Source organism: Euprymna scolopes, chromosome 7, assembly GCF_053919585.1.
Source record: "Euprymna scolopes isolate OS-2025 chromosome 7, ASM5391958v1, whole genome shotgun sequence".
Taxonomy (NCBI): Eukaryota; Metazoa; Mollusca; class Cephalopoda; order Sepiida; family Sepiolidae; genus Euprymna; species Euprymna scolopes.
In genome coordinates, this window is record NC_136488.1 from 126,407,872 (window position 1) to 126,432,280 (window position 24,409).

Sequence of the window (24,409 nt, forward strand, 5' to 3'; positions counted from 1 at the left end):
ATGGCGAAAACGAATTTAAAAGTTCATATGATTTTTATTTAACATTAGAAGGAAAAATCAAATCATATTTTGTGTTGTTGTATTTTTATATGCGTGTGCTGATTTAACACGTGGCCGAAAGATTGAATCTTCCACTGTTTAGTGTTCTTGTTGGTTGGTTGGCTGTTTTTGTTTCACGGCATATCAACCCTTTTTAGGTCATTTAATGCTGAAGCCAGTTATTTTGAAGAAAAGTTTTTTAATAAAATTTTTTTTTTTTCAAATCGGTTTCTATTTAACCCATAGTTGAGACCCTAACAGGTACTACCACTCTGGGTCAGAGTGGACCTGGGAGCAATGGCAATTAAGGGGTGGCTCCACACTCCCCAAAGCCCGCAAGTTGGGGCCTCACCATCGGATATAGTTTAAGGTCATATCCAGAACCAAATGTTCTTGTAAAGAGTGTTCTGAAAATAAACGTTAGCATTTTAGAACTATGCATAGTCGCAAGGACTTTATATATTTTTCTCTTAAATAGAGTCTGATAGAATTGGAGTTAAAGAACTGTAGCAAAAAGGAGAAAAGAGAAATCCTTCTTCGACTGAGGCAATTATGTTTTTTTAACAGAGAAACGTTTTTTTCTTTCTTTAAAACCAAAGGAAATAAAAATTTGTTACATTTGTTAGTTCAGTATTGTGATAATTTTGTTCCATAAATGTCTGATGTGACACAAGGTAATTTGGGGGGAAATTAATCCAGTGAGATTTGAGCGTTAATATTAGCTACAGTAAGAAGCAAAAGGGGAAAATATTAATTCTCGTTCGATATGCTACTTCCATGTTGAGAATTTACATGTATGATCCGCGCAATGTTATGTTGGTGGTTTTATGTCGAACGTCGACAGAGTCAGCCGGCGAATTGCTTACTGCATCCTGAACTAAACTGATTTGGGTTTGGCGCGCAGTGTCTTTATACAGGTTTTTGACCGGCTCCAGCGAAGGCTGTCAGGAAAAGATTTTATAAAAGTTGTTTTCTTGGAGCGCCGATTGGACAAAAAATGGACACCCTGTCACATGGTATAGTCTTGAACTACATCCGTGCGAAAAGGTACTGTTTTACTTTTTACTTTGACAGAATTTGCGTAGGTGGATAGGACAAATGTATACATAACTGGAGTGATCTTTATCCATCCATTTCGATGTCTCTGGCGTATCGCTACAAGCACCAATCCAGTTTTGCAAGAATCATCTTTTAAACCAATGTTTCCAAAAGTGGGTGATACCGCCCCACCCCCCATGAAGGCGGTGCTTTGATAACACAAAGGTAAAAACACAAAAAGGGGTGGTTGGGTGGGAGGGGATAACTAAAAAATACACGCACACACACACACATATATATATATAACTACTTCATTTACTCACATAAAATTAATATATGAAAGTATAAATTTATGCATAAACTTTAAGCATTTACTTCAAAAGTGCTCAATACGTAGGTAGAGCTAGTTAGTAAGTTATAAAATATATATGGCAATTAAGCTTAATCGCCATATATATTTTATAACTTTATATATATATATATATATATATATATATATATATATAAAGAGAAAATAAGTAAACAAAAAACTTTGTGTTTAATTTCAAATTTCAAAAATAAGTCACGTGTAAATTATAGATAATTGTAAATACAAAAAAATGGTTAATTAGATTAATTACTTGTTAAAAGCAAATTTTGTGTTTAATATTATTTTCAATCCATATTCCAAAAAATCCTGATTTTTTTTCAATTCCCAACACTAGTGTGTGTGTGTATATATATATATATATATATATATATATAAACAAAAATGAGGAAATTTCAATATACTCTTTTGAGTATCCTATCGAACAATAAATTCATGTAAAATATATTTTTACAGTCTTTAATTTTTTTCTTATATATATGTGCATAATAATAGCACAAAATTTTGTGTTTAGTATTTTTGTTTTCAATTTCAAAAAAGAAAGTTGCATATGTAAATCAAGGGTAATTGTGAAGACAAAAAAAAAATACTTAATTCGATTAATTATTATTTTTGAAAAGCAAATTTTGTGTTTAATATTTTTAATTTGAATTAAAAAAAAAAATGTTTGATGTGATGTCAAGATCAAATAAAATGTTACAAGCCAACAAAGATGAGCTTCTGTTTTATATATCATTGTTTTTAAATACTTATTTTGGTTATAATATTGTTGCTTTCACTTTGAAAAAAAAAAAACTTATGTGTTTATGGGATAGGGGGCGCTAGCACTCTATTTTAGAAACCAAGGGGTGTCAGCCTGAAAAAGTTTGCGAAACCCTTTTTTAAACGAAACGGAATAATGCTAATCTTGCATAACAAGCACCAACAACTTCAGAAGAGGAAGAGAGAAATTGAGAGATGGCAAACAAAAAGAGCCGACCTTTAGATTTTGTCCTTTTATTTATTTTTTTTTTTTTTGTGTTCAACTGGTTTTTATTCAAACAATGTGCCCGAGCTCTTTTCCTGATCTACATTAATGATCTTCCAAATCATATCCTTACATCATTTGTAGACATTTATGCTGACGACACTACCATTTATGGTACCACATCTAAGACAGTAAACGAGCAAGTTCTCTCCAATTCTCTCTCCTCTGATCTTGAGCACGTAGTACAATGGGGAAAGGAGTGGCTGGTTACTTTTAATGCATCTAAAACCAAGCTTCTCTCTTTACATCATCAACATTCTAATCCATATTTGTCATCAATTGAAATGAATGGCTCTCATCTTGAGGAGGCCTCAAGTTTTGACAAGCTTCTGGGCTTGACCATTACTCCTGATCTTAAATGGAACACGTATATCAAATCTGTTGCCAAGGCCGCTGGAAAAATGATGGGATCTTTCTATCGATCCGGTAGATATCTCACTGCTGATGCTATTCTCTATCTATATAAGAGCCAGGTACGTCCAAGGATGGAATACTGTTGCCACATCTAGGCAGGAGCTGCTAGAAAGGACTTGTCCTGCCTTGATAGAGTTCAAAATAGACTTCGTAGCCTCGTAGATGTCCTTTTCTCCTCCTTGCAACCTCTATCTCACAGAAGAGATGTTGCGAGTTTGTCTCTGATGTATCGTTATTTTCATGGAAAGTGTTCAACTGAGCTTCAATCTATGGTCCCCCCTCGCCAAACTTTCACAAGAAACACTCGTCTAGCTGTAAACACTATCAATAATTTCCCCCACTCTTTATCTGTGCCTAAACCTAAACATAGATTCCATGAACAAAGCTTCTTTCTTAGAACTGCACGCCTGTGGAATTGTCTTCCGTTTTCCTGCTTTCTGGCTGACTACAATATGGTTGTCTTCAAGTCTAAAGTAAATAAGTTCTTGATGAGCCGTTCCATATAAGTTATCAAATTTACCAAATTTTCATTACTAATGATTACTATATTGTCCAATTTCTACTGTACACTCTTTAACCCTTATCCTTGAGTGGCCTCTGGGCCTTGATAATGTGGTGATGCCTATGTAAAAAAAAAAAAAAAAGAGCTCTCTCCTCCCCTATCCTCTCTCTCACACTCTTAATGATAACAGTTACAGTTCAAGAAGCAATTGTTATTTCAGTTTACTTGCTTTCCTATGAGAACAGAGTTAGACACAAGATCCATTTTTAATAAAAGCTGGATTGAGACAAAAATAAAAACTGTATCAGTCTAAAAGTGTGAAACAATGAAACTGCACTACTATAACCCTAAGCAGGTTTAACTGGCTTCCTCCGAAGAAGGAAGTTTCATGGGAGTATGAAATTCACAAACAGCCCCCAATTAATTAGGAGAGGTAACTGTTAAGTTTTTTTGCAACTCTTGCATGGAGGTGTCGATGTCTTGCTACACACAGCACTTAGTTATTCCCAAATTGGTCACCCATCTGGCACTGACCAGACTCAACGTTGCTTCTCCACTAACTGAAGATAGAAAAGTTGATGCATAGTATCAGAATAAATATTACACTTTGCACCCAATTAGAAGGTCAGAGAACTCCGTCAGAGTGTGAGAAAAAAATACTAAAGCAAATTTACCACAAGCCAATGCAAAGGAGATAATTAAGATGGCTTTGCGAAATGTCAGGCTAGTTGACCTTCTGATATTAAAACAACGTTTGTCTTTGAAAGGTTAGACAATAAGTAAGACTGAATAGTTATTTGTAAGATCTATATATAGACTAGCCTGGGTACCCGGTGTTTGCAGGTGTGTGTTGAGCAAAAAAAAAAAAAAAGTAGTAATAGGCAGGCAGGCTCGAACCCGTACTACAACGGAGGAAAAGAATGTGAAAAAAAAATGTGACATCTTTGCCGTTGCATCCATCGCCAAACTGCAAGTGGCGAGGGTTAAAATTAAGGCTAGTCAATTAAAAAGAGGTGATGACTTTTGAAAATATCAGCGAAAAAAGCGGCCCCTCCTTGTAGAAAAGTTCCCAGCTGAAGATGAAGGAATTAATGTTTTTAGCCAATTTTTCGATATTTGTCATCCAAAGGGTTGAGCTTCAAAATGATACTAATCTCATGAAAATCCGTCGCCTCTGTCAAAAGTTTTAGGTAGACATACAAACATACATACATACACTTAAACAGACAGATGAGATTTATATTATAGAAGATTTGGATAAGAAGATAGAACATGTACTATGTTATAATCTTCCAGAAGATAATAATTTTCAAATGCAGATCAGAGCCAATATTATAAATATGTATTTCATCAAAGAATGGTTAATAATTTAAGCTAGCATTTGTTGAATCATTTTAGAATAAAAAAGAACAAAAATTAAACTTTTTTTTTTAATACTTTTTTTTTTTTTACTATGTATATCCTTGCTGCTTCATTAGTATGGCTATTATCACCTGATTAATCCTTCTTTGAAATCATCAATTCGTCCTGATGCAAAGAAATGTACTATTTATCTGGTGTTGAAAATTGGGATTTTAGTAAAAACCTTATTCTAAAATAAATTCTCCAAAATTTTACATTCTTAGATTAATGGATAACACTATGCAAAATAGAAATTTTGTATTAATCTCCTAAATTCTATGAAAAATATTTTTGTCAACGACAAATTTTAAGTTAATATTTGCTTGTTGTTAGACAATGCCTATTATTTAACATTTTATTTGTATATTGTTATTATTTTGACAACATTTTAATTGTGGTTATCATTTTAACATAATTATTCATGCTTATTATTTTAACTTTTTAATTGCACATGGCTATTATTTAAACTTTTTTAATTGCATATGACTATTTCAACTTTTTAATTACATATGGCTATTTCAACTTTTAAATTGCATATGGCTATTATTTAAACTTTTTAATTGTATGATTATTATTTCCACTTTTTAATTGCATGATTATTATTTCCACTTTTTAATTGCATATGGCTATTATTTCAACTTTTTAAATGTATATGACTATTTCAACTTTTTAATTGCATATGGCTATTTCAACTTTTTAATTGTATATGACTATTTCAACTTTTTAATTGTATATGACTATTTCAACTTTTTAATTGCATATGGCTATTTCAACTTTTTAATTGTATATGACTATTATTTCAACTTTTTAATTGCATATGACTATTATTTCAACTTTTTAATTGTATATGACTATTATTTATACTTTTTAATTGCATATGACTATTATTTCAACTTTTTAATTGCATATGACTATTATTTCAACTTTTTAATTGCATACGGCTATTATTTAAACTTTTTAATTGCATATGACTATTATTTCAACTTTTTAATTGCATATGACTATTATTTCAACTTTTTAATTGCATATGACTATTATTTCAACTTTTTAATTGCATATGACTATTATTTCAACTTTTTAATTGCATATGACTATTATTTCAACTTTTTAATTGCATATGACTATTATTTCAACTTTTTAATTGCATATGACTATTATTTCAACTTTTTAATTGCATATGGCTATTATTTCAACTTTTTAATTGCATATGGCTATTATTTCAACTTTTTTATTGTATATGACTATTTCAACTTTTTAATTGCATATGGCTATTATTTCAACTTTTTAATTGTATACGACTATTTCAACTTTTTAATTGCATATGGCTATTATTTCTACTTTTTAATTGTATATGACTATTATTTCAACTTTTTAATTGTATATGACTATTATTTCAACTTTTTAATTGCATATGACTATTATTTCAACTTTTTAATTGCATATGACTATTATTTCAACTTTTTAATTGCATATGGCTATTATTTCAACTTTTTAATTGCATATGACTATTATTTCAACTTTTTAATTGCATATGACTATTATTTCAACTTTTTAATTGCATATGACTATTATTTCAACTTTTTAATTGCATATGGCTATTATTTCAACTTTTTAATTGCATATGACTATTATTTCAACTTTTTAATTGCATATGACTATTATTTCAACTTTTTAATTGCATATGACTATTATTTCAACTTTTTAATTGCATATGGCTATTATTTCAACTTTTTTATTGTATATGACTATTTCAACTTTTTAATTGCATATGGCTATTATTTCAACTTTTTAATTGTATACGACTATTTCAACTTTTTAATTGTATATGGCTATTATTTAAACTTTTTAATTGTATATGACTATTATTTCTACTTTTTAATTGTATAAGGCTATTATTTCTACTTTTTAATTGTATATGACTATTATTTCAACTTTTTAATTGTATATGGCTATTATTTAAAATTTTATATTGTATATGGCTATTATTTAAACTTTTTAATTGTATATGGCTATTATTTAAACTTTTTAATTGTATATGACTATTATTTCTACTTTTTAATTGTATATGACTATTATTTAAACTTTTTAATTGTATATGGCTATTATTTAAACTTTTTAATTATGCTATTATTTCAACTTTTTAATTGTATAAGGCTATTATTTAAACTTTTTAATTGTATATTACTATTATTTAAACATTTTAATTGTATACGGCTATTATTTAAACTTTTTAATTGCATAAGGTTAAGCAAACTACAGCTTGTCAAAATGAAAGGACTCAAAGAAAAATTTATGTAATAAATAATTATTTGTTCACTTGTTTATCAATTAAACAATCGTTGACTGACATTTTATGGAAGAGAGTCGATGGATAGAGTTGTGTTGCAGATATTGACGGTATGAGACTAAGAAAGAAATCACTGTCATTAGTAATGGATTTGTTAAGAATTTAAAAAACAATTCAAATGACTTTCTATTTAACAGTTTAAAATGTTTTGAAATACTTTACAAATTTTGGTAGGTCACAAAGTAATTCATTTTTTTTTTTTTCAACTTATTTATGGAGAAACTAAAATACATCTCAGTGGATTTAACTTTGCAACTATTTTTTGAAAGTGTATTTGTGGTGCTTCTACACTATTGGGACGAAATTTCGGAAATCGTAAAACTGAATTTCACATGAAAACAATGGTATCTACATATTCCTTGAATTTTTAAGATGATTATATCCAAAAATTACGAAAATCGATAAGGTAGAAAATTATTTATTAAAGAAAATATAAAATAGAATTTGAAGAAAATGATCGTAAAACACAGGAGAGTTCAAAAGGAAGGTAATTTTTTTGTTTCGATTTAAAAAAAAAAAGACGGCAGCAATTTTTCACCTGCTAACACAATTAAAGTTATTTTTTTTAATAATTCAGCAATATTCAGGTAATTTCGACTGCATAATTTGGAAGCTACCATAGTAATTTATTAGAATTGACAAAAAAATCAGTTGAAATCATTGTTTTTATCTAAAAAACTCCATTTATTGACTACAAAATCTTGTCCCAATAATGTGCAAGCGCTGTATTTTTTTTTTTAATTTAATTTTATGCAATTACATTTTTAATTACAACAAATATTCAAGAAAATAAAAAAAATGATAATTCAATGTGTAATCATCAAAGTTAGAAAAAAACTGCACGCCAGTGGAACTCTCTGCCGCTTGCCTGTTTCCCACCTGACTACAACTTGGACATCTTCAAGTCCAACATAAACAAACTCCTGACAAACTGCCCCCTTAAGTAAGACACTCTATCAAAAAACCCCAATACTAATGATTACTACAATACTATCTCATTGATTACTGTACACGCAATAATCCTTATCTCTGAATGGCCTTCGGGCCTTGATAAGTGGTGACCCCCATGTAAAAAAAAAAAAAAAAAAACGATACAAGAAATACACAGATACATATATACAGACAACATCTACCAACCTAATATTGCTCTGGATTTGTTTTAGCAGCATTTCTATGTTTTATAACTATACAGTTTTCTTGCTAGATTCAGTACTTAAAAAGGAACAATAACTCTTACTAAAAGAATAAAAATTATTCCTCATCTGATTTTTCCTTTTAGGCGTTTATTTAAAATGTCTACATATTACCAAACTGATGAAGGAGAGAATTTTTTTAAATTAACTTGTAGTAAAGTATGTTAATTGCCAGTAATCTGGTACAACAAAAACAATTGAAAATCAGCTAGTACAGATTAAAGTTTGATTTGCTAGCTTAAATGCTATTTAGGTCCAACATAATTTTATATATAAGATAATTTTATTAATTTAGGCTACCTGTATTGACTACTTGCATGGTCAGGGATCTGTTATGTTCAAATTTATCAAGTGTCTAAGCTAATAAAGCAAATAACGAACATTAACGCTTACTAACAGAATAAGATTATTCCTTGTAACCGAGGTGCTTATTTAAGAATGTTATATTAATGAATATGAATATAAGCAAACTGCCAAAGCAGATTAAGCATTATTTTAATGATTTTCTTAGCAAAGTACATTAATTGCCAATAACATGGTAGGTAACATAACAAATAAAAATTGGCTAGTCAGAATCAAATTTTGAACATGGTAACATAATAACAAATAAAAATTGGCTAGTCAGAATCAAAGTTTCATTTTTCAACTTAAATGCTATTTATGTCCATAACAATAATAACTATATATTAAAAACTTTTATTTTTATCTCTTTACCAAAGACTTTAGTTTGGCGGATCCGGCTGATAAGTTCATAGCCTGAGACGATGTTGCCAAGTTGATCATTACCACCAATCTGGAAAGATAGAGAAGGCCAAATGAAGGTATATACTTTGGAAATAGGATTAATCAAATTCTAAAACAAACATTCAGCTTATAAAATTTAAGTCAACATGAAAGTAATGTTTTCAGTATATTTAAGTAAAGTTCTTTACGATATGAAACCTCAAAAAATTTTTTTTAGTTGAAATATAAATAATTACTGAACCTATCTGGTATTGTCTGTGATTTTTAGAATATGACTGACCAAGTTCTAAAATACATTCGATTTATAAAAAATATCATATTAATCAAGTAAATATAAAAATAATATCTCCGGTATATTCAAGTCATCAAGTTCCTTGTAACTTGCTAATTAGGAACCTTCAGATTATAAAAAAATGATTTTAAAAATAAAAATAATTGTACTTCTCCGGCGTTGCCAGGGATTTGTGTAAATTAGTTCAATATGAAAATATTTATAAATTAGTTCAATTATGAAAATATTTATAAATTAGTTCAATTATGAAAATATTTATAAATTAGTTCAATTATGAAAATATTTATAAATTAGTTCAATTATGAAAATATTTATAAATTAGTTCAATTATGAAAATATTTGTAAATTAGTTCAATTATGAAAATATTTGTAAATTAGTTCAATTATGAAAATATTTGTAAATTAGTTCAATTATGAAAATATTTGTAAATTAGTTCAATTATGAAAATATTTGTAAATTAGTTCAATTATGAAAATATTTGTAAATTAGTTCAATTATGAAAATATTTGTAAATTAGTTCAATTATGAAAATATTTGTAAATTAGTTCAATTATGAAAATATTTGTAAATTAGTTCAATTATGAAAATATTTGTAAATTAGTTCAATTATGAAAATATTTATAAATTAGTTCAATTATGAAAATATTTGTAAATTAGTTCAATTATGAAAATATTTATAAATTAGTTCAATTATGAAAATATTTATAAATTAGTTCAATTATGAAAATATTTATAAATTAGTTCAATTATGAAAATATTTGTAAATTAGTTCAATTATGAAAATATTTATAAATTAGTTCAATTATGAAAATATTTATAAATTAGTTCAATTATGAAAATATTTATAAATTATTTCAATTATGAAAATATTTGTAAATTAGTTCAATTATGAAAATATTTATAAATTAGTTCAATTATGAAAATATTTATAAATTAGTTCAATTATGAAAATATTTGTAAATTAGTTCAATTATGAAAATATTTATAAATTAGTTCAATTATGAACATATTTATAAATTAGTTCAATTATGAAAATATTTATAAATTAGTTCAATTATGAAAATATTTGTAAATTAGTTCAATTATGAAAATATTTATAAATTAGTTCAATTATGAAAATATTTGTAAATTAGTTCAATTATGAAAATATTTATAAATTAGTTCAATTATGAAAATATTTATAAATTAGTTCAATTATGAAAATCAAGTGTTTTATAAACAAGTAAGTAGTGAAAATTTGATTGAGTTGCAAAGCTTATCCTATTTTAGAGAGACTCTGACAAAAAAAAAAAATTAAAAACAAATGCTTTTCATTAAAATTTGACCAGTAAAAATGATTTTAACAGTCAAAATTAAACACAAACGTTATTCTAAAACACAATTGCTTGGATTCTGTATGAAAAAAAAATTCTAATATTGATATCTTCAATTTTATTTCTTTCAATGATGCAAGGATTTTTACAATAAAATAATGTTTTGCTATCACATATCCCTATATTTGTCAAAAATCAATTTCCTGTCCCTAATTTTTGCATTATAAATTTTATTTTTGAAAATCGCATTTTCATTTTTCGTATTTTCTTCATTTTTACATTCTTACTTCAGGCCAAAAGTCAATGAGCTCAACACAGGAACTAGACTAAAAGTCCACCCAGACTACAACTTCTTAATTAATGCCATACCAAAGGATCATAAGAACTTTGTTTAAACACTATAATTAATATTTTTAATTTTATACATTTGTCATTCCAAGAGTTTTTCATGCTAAATTTGATATAATTTTAACCGGCAGTTTTGGAGCCTATAAATATTAATAATTATTATTATTATGAAAAAATGTGGCACACTGAGTCATTCATTAAGATTAGGTTAAATATTTTTAATTTCATAAAAATGTATTTGCAAGGCCAGTTTAATATGAATAAAATAAGACAAAATCCAAAATTAGTCTCCTTCTTTACATTATATACCTCTTTTTTTCCTCCTAAGCTATGAGTTCAATAGTATTTCTGGCTGTGTTGGTATCTCCTTTTATTTAGCATAGATTACTCTAGTCTTTTATTCTTTTACTTTTTATAAGTAGATACTTTATAGAATAAAAGTGGGAGAGGGGGAACACAAAGTACAGGGAGACAGAGAATGAAAGTGATAGAGTTAGTAAAATAGATATGAATCGCTGAGTTATTTGCAAATTACAGATAATTAGAAAAACTAAAATGAAAGCATTTTTTGAATATAACTCAATCCCAAAACTGATGAATACTGTATCATGTTTTTGGTGTGATTAAAGTAGGAAAAAAGCCTTAAAGAAACAAACAATGATCAACTTTACTTTAGTATGTAATAGATTATGTGTAGTAGTTGCATCTTTATTTTAGCATTTTTATGCCGTAACAAGTATTCCAAGAGTTCTTCATACTAAATTTTGTGCAATTTTGACCAATACTTTTAGAGGCTCTAAGTGTTTATTATTAGTAGTATATAGTTTACTAGCAGAGCACTCGGCATTGTCCGGTCATAAAATATGCTTAAATATGATATTTTAATTTATGCAGATTTTGTATTTTTTATAGTCAATTCGCTATCAATTATTATATACTAGCAGGACCTGTTAACCGGCGTTGCCCAGTAGTAGCATGAACCCCACTCCACCCCCACCACATAAAAATTTTAAATATGGCTGTTATTTTTGTTTTGGGCCAAACATTAAATTACTAAGGTCTGTACTGCCAAAAATAGCCTAATCAATTGTTTTATTTTTTTAATAAATGTAATGATAATATGTACCTCCAACGTTCACCACAGCTAAACGCCCCCCCCCCGTATGTAACACTATGTAAGTATACTTTAATATTATCATCCTAATTTTTTTACCATTTCAAAGAAGAAGCTTTAAATAAACTGGTACTAATTTTTCCAAATTTTTTACAGCATACAAAAGCAATGTAAATGCGAGACAAAAATCGTGTTTTCAGGTTGAATTCAAGTTTCACGCTAATTTTTTTTTTTTTATATTGACAAAACACCCTTCCCTCCCGAAGGTTAAAATGGTTTTGTAAATAAAAACAGTATTATTTCATCACGGTATCAAAAATACATAAGTACCCAAAATTGTACTTTGTATTGTTCAACCTTTTTGATATAACAAAAAAAAACAAAAACAAAAAATGTACTGATTGTCAAACTTTGGTATTGCTGCAGTTTTAAGTCTGTTTTTTTTTGATGGGCAACACCCATTGAAGCATTGAAGGACGGAAACTGACGGATTATATCGACTGAGCAAAAAGAAAGCGAGCTAACAGATGTTTAAAATAGTAAGAAAAATAAAAGTAAAGGAATGATATTAATAGGAAAAATAAAAGAAGGGGGAGAGTATCATTGTGCCAACATATTATAAACAACCCGAACCTCCCCATGTTAAGAACGGCGTTCTTAATAAACACCCCCCCCCTACCCGGGAAGCTGTTCTTAACACAGGGAGATTGGAGTGTTTATTTCGAAAGTTGTTCTTAACATGGTAAGGTTGGGTGTGTTTATATTACACTGAGGCAGGTCATACGAAAAATACACAAATAACTTTACATACACAAACAAAACAAAACAAAAAAATCAGTCTCACACGTGCAATAATAACGTGATTAATTTCTGCTCATGTAAAGTTAGTAAAACATTTGTAATAGAAAAAACAATTTTATTTCTCAGTCTCTCTCACTCCCACTCTCTGTATTTCTCTATCTGTAACTTTCCCTCCCTTGCTAAAAATTAGAACAGCTTATTTCGCTCTGTCTGTCTCACTCCCACTGTCTGTATGTCTCTATCTGTAACTTTCCCTCCCTCATTAAAAATTAGAACGGCTTATTTCGCTCTATTTGTCTCACTCCCACTGTTTGTATCTCTCTATCTGTAATTCCAAGTGACTGTAAACAGGAGTTGTATCACATAGCTAGTCAAGTTGTGATTCGTCAATCATATATGGTTTTCGAGTGTAATATTTACACAAACTAATAATATTAAGTGCAGTTTCTAAGCAGAACAAATCCGTCAATAATAAATAAAACGTAAGACTATTGTGTACTGAAAATAGCGGCGTGTTTAATAGTTGATAACTGTTTGTTTATTTGGTAGAATAACCAAATGCTGGGATTGTAGAATGAATACTCTCATTCAATCAGCTGCGTCAGATATTTCAAAAGGAGAAATCATTTTTTGTGTCAGGTGTAAGGGGGTAAGAATATGCACATGTGTTAGAAATCTGTACTCAGTTAATGATGGTTAACACCCAGGAGAAGAAACAAAGAGTATAAAAGAACTCTGTGTAGAGTGGTGTCATGAGAGTAAACGGTAACGTGAGGGGGAAATTTTAACTACTTCCTCTTTAGTTTAGGATGATGGTGATCATGCCACTCCTCAGACTAAATGTAATTTTTTCATATAACGAAATAATGTGTATGTAATTGCAGTCCATAGTTATATAACATAATGTGTATGTAATTGCAGTCCATAGTTATATAACATAATGTGTATGTAATTGCAGTCCATAGTTATATAACATAATGTGTATGTAATTGCAGTCCATAGTTATATAACATAATCGCTAATGACATCTTTTTTTATTTTTTTTTATTACATTTTCACCCCAAACAAGGCACATTGCCACTGGTGTAGGGGGCTACTATCAGGGGCAACAACTACTGGGGTACTATGTATGGATTTGGGCAGCAAGATGTCGATTCACGTTACACTTGAACTTCTGCACGTCAGTACTGTTGGGGAAGCAGGGACCTGGAATGGAATTCCAGAGTCTAGCGGTTCTGGGGAAGAAACTATTGGAGTAAAAAGATCTTTTACATCTAGGGATCTCTACAGTGTGGGGGTGGGATTTAGCAGCCTGTCGGGTTTGTCGAGGGTGCTCACGTCGTGGGGGCACAAGTGATTGCAGTTCGTCAGAGCATTCACCACTAAAATACTTGTAGAAAAGGCAGAGGGATGCAACATTTCGTCGATGGGACAGAGGCTGAAGCTTAGATGCCAGTTCAGGGCCTATCAGGTTTGCGACTCTCTTTTGAACCTTGTCAAGGAGCGAGAGACTAGTAGCAGATGCACCAGCCCAGATGTGACAGCAATACTCCATACATGGGCGAATGGTGGCCTTATAGAGGTACAGGATACTTTCGGGTGTTAGTAGTTTTCTAGCACGGTAGAGAGAGCCCACCTTTCTTGCAGTGGCCCTGGCAATGCCTTCAATGTAATTGTTCCAACTCATGTTTCCTGTGAACGTTAGGCCAAGGAGTTTGAAAGATGTACACTCAGATAAAGAGTCGTTGGCCATTGCTATAGGTGGTAGAGAGGGTTTCTTGTAATTATTGAATGAAACTAGTTTAGTCTTGGCAGCATTGAACGCGACTAACCACTTTTGTCCCCATTCCACCACAGATTGGAGGTCTTCTTCTAGTGTTTCTGCCATTTCTTTAGAAATGTGTTCGTCTTCCTGTCGTGCCTGCCATAGAGTGTAGTGTCATCAGCATATATACCCATCTCAGAGGCAATTTTGTCGGGGAGGTCATTTATGAATATCAGGAACAATAGAGGTCCAAGGATAGAACCCTTGGGCACCCCCGCATTTATATCATATTGTTTAGATGTACGACCGTCGAGGACAACCTGGATTTTTTTCTTATCTAAGAAGGATTTAATTATGTTATGTATTCTACCAGTGATACCGTATGATCTAATTTTCCTGAGGAGACCCTCATGCCATACCCTGTCAAAAGCCTTAGATATATCTAGAGCTACCGCTCTGCCCTCCCCCGTTTTGTCCAGTGAATGGCATATACGTTCAGAGATCACAGTTAGGATGTCTGCTGTGGAACGGGCTTGTCTAAATCCATATTGTTTGTCAGTCAGAAGTTTAGCATCTGTAAGATGATGGACTAGAGCATGGTTAATTAAGGTCTCAAATATTTTGGCAAAAAGTGGGAGGAGGCTAATGGGGCGATAATTTGATGGGTCAGTCCTTTCGCCAGAATTCTTGAATACTGGTACAACAGAAGCAGTTTTCCAACAGCCCGGAAAGCAAGCTTCATTAAGGTATTTGTTGTAGAGTTTGGAGAGAACTGGAGCTACTTCGGCTGAGCACTTTTTTAATAGCACAGCTGGGATGAGATCGGGTCCACATGCTTTTGAAGTGTCAAGGTTTTTTATGATAGCATGCACCTGAGCAGGGGTGGTTTTCAGATCGTCTAGCGTGGCATCTGTCCGCATAGGAAAGTCAGGTAGGGGGTGGTTGGAAGGGTCCAGTGTGGAGTTTGAGGCAAACTGACTGGCAAGCATGTTAGCCTTGTTGGTTGCTGAGGAGACAACCTCGTGATTGTTGGTTAGTGGGGGAATTGTTGATTGCCCATTATTTACTACACTGTTGTAGATTTTCCAGAAGTCTTGAGTTCCTAGTTTTTGTGCTTCGATGCGCTTTTTAGTGGTTTCCGTATATTCTCTCTTAGCTGTCGCTATTTCTTTCTTAACATTATTTCTAGCTTCTATATACTTCAGTCTGTTTGAACTGGACTTATGTCGGTTAAACCTACGGTATGCATGCTGCTTTTGAGCAATGGCAGTTGCACAAGTCGACGTAAACCATTGGGGAGAGTGGGGCTTACTATAAAATTTCCGCATGGGAACATGCGCTTCGATTGCAGTTTTGAACCAGTCAGTGGTCTCGTTTGCACATTGTTCAGCAGGGAGAGAAAAAATATTTCTCCATGGGGCATCTCTGATTAGTTCCCTGATGGCTTCCCAGTCAGCCTTTTTATAATATCTCGTTGTTTTGAGCACTGGCTCTTCAGTTTTGGCTCTAGAGTTTAGGGCGATTTCAACCATTATCACTGCATGATCAGCGTTCCCGAGTGGCGAGTGGGCTGTGGGCCTTCGTTATGCAGTCATCGGGAACTGTGGTCAAAAACAGATCTAGAAGTGATGCGTGTTGTTCTTCCTGGTCAGGGAAACAGGTTGAAAACGTAACAATTTGTGATAGGGAGTGAGATATAGTGAAGCTATGAGTTGTGCTGCCTGCTGCATCTGTGTAAGTAGAGAATCCAAGCCAGTTTTTGTGGTGGACATGTGTCACCAGTTGTTGTCAAATTAAGGTAGTTTCGTCTAGAGGGGAAAAATTGCGTCTTTTTTATTATATACAAGATTATATAGTAGTGATTTCAAAAGTAAAAAATATAAGACTTGGGTCCCATCAGCTAGAATCAGAACCAAACCATATAGTGCTCCAACCTTAGTCATTACTGTTTGAGCTATCATCAAATAGATAAGAAATAGTTAAAAATGAACCGACTTTAATGTATAAATATATATATATATACATTTAGTTGAGTTACATCTGCCAAGTTCCAATTTTTTTTTCAATTTTAACCCCTTAGTAACTATTTCTACCAGCTAAAAACTCCTAAACAACAGTTCACAAAAAATGCATTTATTTTACCTGCCTCATGCCACTCTGTGACCTTGCCTCTCGAAGAAGAGGCACTTAAAAAAAAAAATGGAGACTGACAGACATAGTGTGTTTTATAAATTAGATTATATATATATTATATATATATATAGTTTAGTAGTAGTAGTATAATTTTGCTGCCCTATAACATACTTGGCATTCCAAGACTTCATGTAAAATTTGGTATCATTCTGTTCAATAGTTTTGGATCCTAAAATTGTGTAGTAGTAGTAACAGTTTTATAACACACATCTGAAGTGTACTTTAAGCCAAATTTGGTGCAATTCTTTGAAGTAGTTTTGCAGCCTATAAGTGGCAGACACCTGCAAAACAAAAAATGGTCAATTATAATACAGATTAAATAAGTTGATCGTTTCATTAATCTTACCTGGATCAAGCATTTATATTCATCATACAAATGCAACCAGTCGTACGCCTGAAACAGTTGATAAGTAAATTCTGCAAAATTCATTCCTTCGGGACTTTCCAATCGAGTTTTGACACTGAAGATAAAGAAATCATATATTATTGGTTTCATGTTTCACTTTTTAACCTTTATGAGCAGATGCTTTTTAAACTGATATGCTATTACATAGGTCGCACACACGTACACAAGCATTACTCAATTACACACCAGTTATCTGTCCTTGTCGTGAATTCCGATCTGCCCGATAATTGGCGTTCTCTACTTCCTGTTTCATTTTCTTTACCCAACATCCGTTTTCTATCTCTCTCTCTTTGTGGGCAACAAGCCCACCAAAACTACAAATAGCAACTTTTACGCTGTTTCAACCTCCAGTTTTCAACGTTAATATGGAAGAGACCAAGCAACAGTAAGCCAACCGGCACATATTGATTAAGACACCCATGTCACTTCAAAAGCACAGAGTCAAACGGCACATTATCATTTTTTTTTTACTCTCCATGCATGCACACTGAAAAAAAAAAAAAAAAAAAAGAAATAATAAATTGCCATGTGCATCGATATGCATGACTCGTGTTGTCATTTTTGAGATACGAAAGATAAACTGGAACCAATTAATTTTGTCTTCAGGGGTTTCACTGTATATAATACATCAGTTTATTTTATAAATCCTAAGTTTAAGTGATTATTACATCTTAGGCACGGCGCAGCTATTTAATATTTTGTCTAAAAGATGATAGGTTGTGTTGGTAACTAGTGTTACATGATAAGGGCTGTCCCCTTTTCATGTAAGTATAAAAATAGAGAGATTTAGTTAAAATGAAAATGAAATAGCATAGACGAAATTCGAACCTCGTAATTTAGGTTTAGAAATAGATTACGTGTGAGAATTAGAAAATGGAATGTAAAGCAAACGATTGTTTAGAATAGAGATAAAATATTTCAAGAAAAGAATGTGCACTGTCAATTTTGTTATGAAAATTCAATTGAAAGAATGCAGCTACAAGATAATTTAATAAACATGTTTTTAACATATTGGAAATATAGGTTACTGAGTATAGGTTAAAATTCCTTTTGTAAAAAAAGGAAAAGTTTTGGACACGCATGTCCAGAACACGTGAAAGAAGGCACATGTTTTAACATGTGTATGACGTCATGGAAAATAGAAAGTTCTAGAGATAGTTAGAAAAACTTTAGAGTTAAGAAAGGAGAAACTGGGAGAAAGTCAGAGAGAGTCTGAGGTCGACAGACGACAGTCCAACTTGGAATTCGAACGTCTAGAAGCAAGACGGTCACTTTGAAACTTAATATGTGAAGCTTTGAATTCTTGATGAGAAAACCACGGCCGGTCGTGAGAAGAAATAAAACCATCATGTGTTTTTGTAGGCGTCGTCTTTGTGTTGTGATTCCAGCAAAAGGTAAAGTGAATTGTTATTATATGTCTATATGTCTGTGTTATAAAATGTCTTGACATCTACATCTCATGTCTACACAATGTCTGAACAGTGAACACTATCTCCTCACTCTAAGAGCTTCTCATATCAACACTTCTAAGTAAAGAACATTTAATATAAATATGAATCATCATAACAGAAACAACGACATTCGTTATAAACGAACAATCTCTCTCACAACATCCCTCTTAATAAATATCTCTCTTACAACAAACTCTCACTAAGACTAATAAGACTCAAAGACTCTCTCTCTGAATAAGACCCCTATATAACACTAGGAAACTCATCACACAATCCAGGGGTATAATAAAGGTAAAATTCTAGAAATAGAATGGAAAAAGAAATTCTTCAACCTGTGTTTGGCTAACATGTTACCCATGCGGAAATGGCGGCCATAGTCTGACAGGAAATTCACAACATTCATCCCTTCATACCATTTTGCATTATTCAGAATCCTGAAACGAAAAAAGAAGAAATAAGTTGATCATGTTAGTTCTATTTGACAGTCTTCTAAAGGTTGAAGGTTCAATCCTTACCACAGGAGATAATAACTAAGAATAACAAAGTAACTGCATGGTCACGGTCGCTAGAACACAAATAATGTAAAGTAAGGGATAGCTAAAGGGTTTGGATCAAGATTTTGTAAAAGGTTCTCAAATTCGATTGCCAAGTTTGATTGAAAAAAAAATGCAACTGAAGACGGTTGAATATTACACCATCCAAAATATTGTAAAAATAATAAAGACCAGAAAAGTTGTCGAAATCATCCAAATTTAATATAAGTTATCAATCATTATCTCAGCCAATAGAGTTTTGGTCATTTCTGAACTATTTTTCCCATTTTGGCTATGGTATGTTGCTAGTCCTGTGCAGTTCTAGGAGGTCCACCCTACCAGGCTTGAGAAAGGGTTAGTTTATTGTTAATTGCCTCAGGCACTCCTACTGCTGTATGACAGGAGAGCTACTGAGGCTTTTTTTTCTTTACAAGCTCAAGGCACTGGCTATTCAATCCCAATCTCTGACCTTCATATCACATTATTCCTACTGTGGTATGTATATAAATAACTATCAATCATCATCCCAAAAAAACCCAAACAAGTTTATACACATAAATGAATATAGTGGTTTATACTCACGCAATCAGTCTCTGCAAATCCAGGAACAAATAATAATTTCTAAATAATCCAGTCGGAAAAAAAAAAATATATATATATATATATATATATACTAGCAGAAGTACGCGTCATTGACTGGGTTCAAAAACAGCCTACAGAAAATGGACTGTGATTGATGAAAGTATGATAGGTTATGAAAAGGAGGGGGTTGTAAAGAGATAGGTTTTGATACTCAAAAATTTTATCCTAAGCAAAATATGATAAAAGTAAAGATAATTTTCGCAAAAATATATTTTTTTATATCAACTTTGTTTCCATTCGTAGCCAAGAGTGACCAACAAAATGATGCTTCCTTACAAAGAGAAAATGTTATATATATAATAATATAAATATACAAGAAATAAATGTTACCCATAGTCAATAAAAGTTACCTTTATGGTAGAAAAGTTCATTGGTTTGTATTTTTAAGTAGTTTGCAAAAAAAAATTTTTTTTTAATTCACGAACCGGTTTTAAAAAAAATCAAAATGGCAGTGACTTTGAAATGGAGAGCCCCATTTTCAATTTGTAGGAGGGGCACCTGAGCATTCTGTGTTAACAATTTAAGAGAGTTCCGTCAACGTAAGGAATATTTATAAGCATATTTTAATGTTTTCTGTTATTTTGTGCTTGAGGAATATTCGATATGGTGAAGAAAAAGGTGATTTCACGTGAATGGTTCCTTGGATTTTACTTGTGCGAATGGAAATTTAATTAACTTTCTTGGATTTACATTTTTGGATTTTACCGTCATTGGATACTTTACCTTTCACCAAACTATCCATTCACGTGAAATCACCTTTTTCTTCACCATATTCCCTTTGCTTCACTTTTTGTTATCAAGTAAATTCTTTGATTTACTTGCAGTTTCATCAAATACTTTTGTATGCAAAATCCGATCCCGCATTTTTCTAATTCCTACCCTCTGATGAGAAGGAAAGTATTTCTTCGAAACTCCGCAGATTAAGGACTATTCACTTATTAAGTGTTTCCTTTTCAGATTAAATATGTTTTCAACTCTTTTTTTTTTTTTTTTTTACATAGGCGTCACCACTTATCAAGGCCGATAGGCCACTCAAGGATAAGAGTTAAAGAGTGTAGAGTAGTCAAAAGGACAATATAGTAATCGATAGTAATGGAAGTTCAGTAAATTTGTTAACTTAAGTGGAATGGCTCATCAGAAACTTGTTCACGTTGGACTTGAAGACAACCATATTATAGACAGCTGGACAGCAGGAAAACGGAAGACAATTCCACAGGCGTGCAGTTCTAAGAAAGAAGCTTTGATCATGGAATCTATGTTTAGGTTTAGGCACAGATAAAGAGTGTGGAAAATTATTGATAATGTTTTCAGCTAGTCTAGTGTTCCTTGTGAAAGTTTGGTGAGGGGGACCATAGATTGAAGCTCAGTTGAACACTTTCCATGAAAATAACGATAAAGCAGAGACAAACTCGCAACATCTCTTCTGTGAGATAGAGGTTGCAGCGAAGAGAAAAGGACATCTCCCACCAGGCCACGAAGTCTATTTTGAACCCTATCAAGGCAGGACAAGTCTTTTCTAGCAGCTCCTGCCCATATGTGGCAACAGTATTCCATCCTTGGACATATCTGGCTTTAATATAGATAGAGAATTGCATCAGCAGTGAGATATCTACTGGATCGATAGAAGGATCCCATCATTTTTCCAGCGGCCTTGGCAACAGATTCGATGTATGTATTCCATTTTAAGCCTGTCAAAACTTGAGGCCTCCCCAAGACGAGAGCCATTCATTTTAATTGATGCCAGATGGGGATCAGAACGTTGATGATGTAAAGATAGAAGCTTGGTTTTAGATGCATTAAAAGCCCATTGTACAACGTGATCAAGATCAGAGGAGAGAGAATCGGAGAGAACTTGGTCGTTTACTGTCTTAGATGTGCTACCATAGATGGTAGTGTCGTCAGCAAAAATGTCTACGAATGATGTAAGGATGTGATTTGGAAAATCATTAATGTAGATCAGGAATAGAGTTGGGCCCAGGATGGACCCCTGAGGGACTCCAGCATTTATACTGTGAGCTTCTGATTTTTGCCCATCAACTACTACTCTTATGAACCTATCAGAGAGAAATGATTTAATAATTGAGAAGACATTTCCAGCTATACCATAGCTGGAGATCTTGTAAAGTAAACCTTTATGCCATACCCTATCAAAGGCCTTAGATATGTCAAGAGCAATTGCCCTAGAAAGGTTGCCTCCATCGAGAGATTCGCTAATCCTATGAGATATAATTGTAAGCACATCTGCTGTAGATCTAGCAGAACGGAAACCATATTGAGTGTCACTAAGAAGGTTATTTTTGTTTAGATGGTTGATTACTTCTCTATTTAACACAGATTCCAGTAACTTACTCATGACGCACAGGAGACTTATTGGCCTGTACTGAGAGGGAGATGAGCGATCACATGAATTCTTAAATACAGGGCATACTGATGAGATTTTTCAGGGTGATGGGAAGCTATTCTCCTTAAGACAACGTTTAAACAGTTTTGTAAGTATGGGCGTTAGTTCTGGTTGAAGTTTTTTGAGTACTATAATTGGGATGCCGTAGGGCCAGTTGCTTTACTGGAATCAAGGTTTTTGATTAGCTTGGCAACATCACATACAGATATTTGTATATCACACAGTGTTTTCTGATACAGGAGGAAATATTGGGGGTTGGCGGCCTTGGTCGCAAAGGGTAGAATTGGCTGAAAAGTTCTTGGCAAAGAGTTTGGCTTTGTCTGATGCTGACGAGATTAACTCAGGTCCATTGATGATAGTTGGGATAGAGCACACGTTTCTGTTCAGGATTCTGTTTGCAATTTGCCAAAACTGGTGGGAACCAAGCCGCTGCTCAGCTACTTTGGACTTGACGAACTGAGCATACAACTCTCTTGCGTTCTTTATTACTTTCTTACAATGGTTGCTGGCAGTCCTAAAAGCAGCTTTAGTTTCCATACATCTATTACGTTGGAAGCAGTGGAAAAAGTGATTTCTGTGCGCGATAGCAGCAGCACATTCAGGAGAAAACCATGGCTGGCTGTTAGGTTTTTGCTGGAACTTTTTCGAGGGTATGAAATTGTCTATACCTACAATTAACCATTCTGTCAGGTCTGATACTATAGACGACACATCCTTTTTAAATATGGAACGCAGAGGAAGATCCGATATAAATGTACGGAAACTATCCCAGTCAGCCATAGTGTATCGATATACTGTACGATTGAGAGGTACGTCTGAGGACTTATTACATTTCATTTTTATCTTAATTGATACAACTCAGTGGTCGGAAGATCCAAGAGGAGACAGAACGGAAACTGAACATAGTTCAGGGCAAGTTTTTTTCAACGTATTCTATTAGCTATTTGCTCTTATTATAAGCTCTATCTCCTATTTGGTTTTATCGAGCTTTTATATCTGGTTGAGAGTACTTTATAAATATTAATTCTTTAATATTTATAATATACTTTAGTTTTACCATCTTGGATCATTTTGGTAAATTTAATTGTAATTTTTATTATATATATATATACATATATATATATATATATATATATATATATATATATATATATATATATATATATATAGGTAAATAGGGAGTAATAAAAAAAAAGAGTTAAAGGTGCTGCATACTAAATACTAAACTTCTTTACTTAGATTTTATTATATTACAAAAATGAAAAATAACACCTGAAGAAGGTCGTAGGTTGCAGCAACCGAAACGCTGTGCTAATAACACCCAAGATGATAATAATAGCCCGATTAATCAACATAACACAAACAGTTCAAGGAGACGTTAGACGCACCATAATCTTAGCCCTCATTTTTTTTTTCTTACTTACCATTCATCTAAAAAATTCAGAATTGCAAAGAAATCTATATTCTTGATTTTCTATAATTTGATTTAAAAATTGGGGAGTGGATTGCAATCAAAATCACAAACTCAATGTTTTCAGTCTGATACTTTCCCAACTAAACAATTCAAACATTTATTGAATTGACTTTTAAAATAACACACATCAAAAAACTGTGAATATACATATTTGAAGTTTTAAGGAGTTTCTGTCCCTATAGAGGTTGAGGCACATTGATATCTAGCACATGGTAACAGAGATTTGAGACCATTTTCATTGTCTTTCTCAAAGAATTTTATACATAGAATATAAATTTCATTAAAATAAAATATATTTGAAGTTTAAAGAGGGTTAAGCATTTATAGTTTCTTTAAGACTGCACTTAAAGATTTGGAAACACATCCATTGACTACCCAATTAAATTTTACATAAGAATACACTTTCAAATTTTATGTGGATTCTTTAACTTTTCTTTCTATAAGAAATACACAAACACACACATCTAGAAATTGAGTTTTATCGAGAGATATCTATATCTATCTATCTATCTATATATATATATATATATATATATGTATATATATAATATAAAGCTGAACGTCTATGTGTGTCTGGTCATGAATAGGCTCCTATATGGTTGA

The 24,409-nt window shown here is 32.0% G+C and overlaps 1 protein-coding gene across 2 annotated transcripts in view; it reads right to left on the reverse strand.

The window, feature by feature from the left end:
- Nucleotides 1-24,409, reverse strand: part of LOC145279931 (tyrosine--tRNA ligase, mitochondrial-like) — a 92,414-nt gene that overhangs the window by 25,619 nt on the left and 42,386 nt on the right. For both annotated transcript variants that reach the window (XR_013868489.1, XM_080131505.1), the window contains exons 5-7: nucleotides 19,089-19,190; nucleotides 17,246-17,360; nucleotides 9,043-9,121 (exon numbers count right to left, since the gene is read on the reverse strand). Coding sequence is in view for 1 of the 2 variants with exons in the window: in XM_080131505.1 (XP_079987631.1) it covers nucleotides 9,043-9,121; nucleotides 17,246-17,360; nucleotides 19,089-19,190 (296 nt within the window). In the remaining variant the exon portion in view is untranslated. The remainder of the gene's footprint in view (nucleotides 1-9,042; nucleotides 9,122-17,245; nucleotides 17,361-19,088; nucleotides 19,191-24,409) is intronic.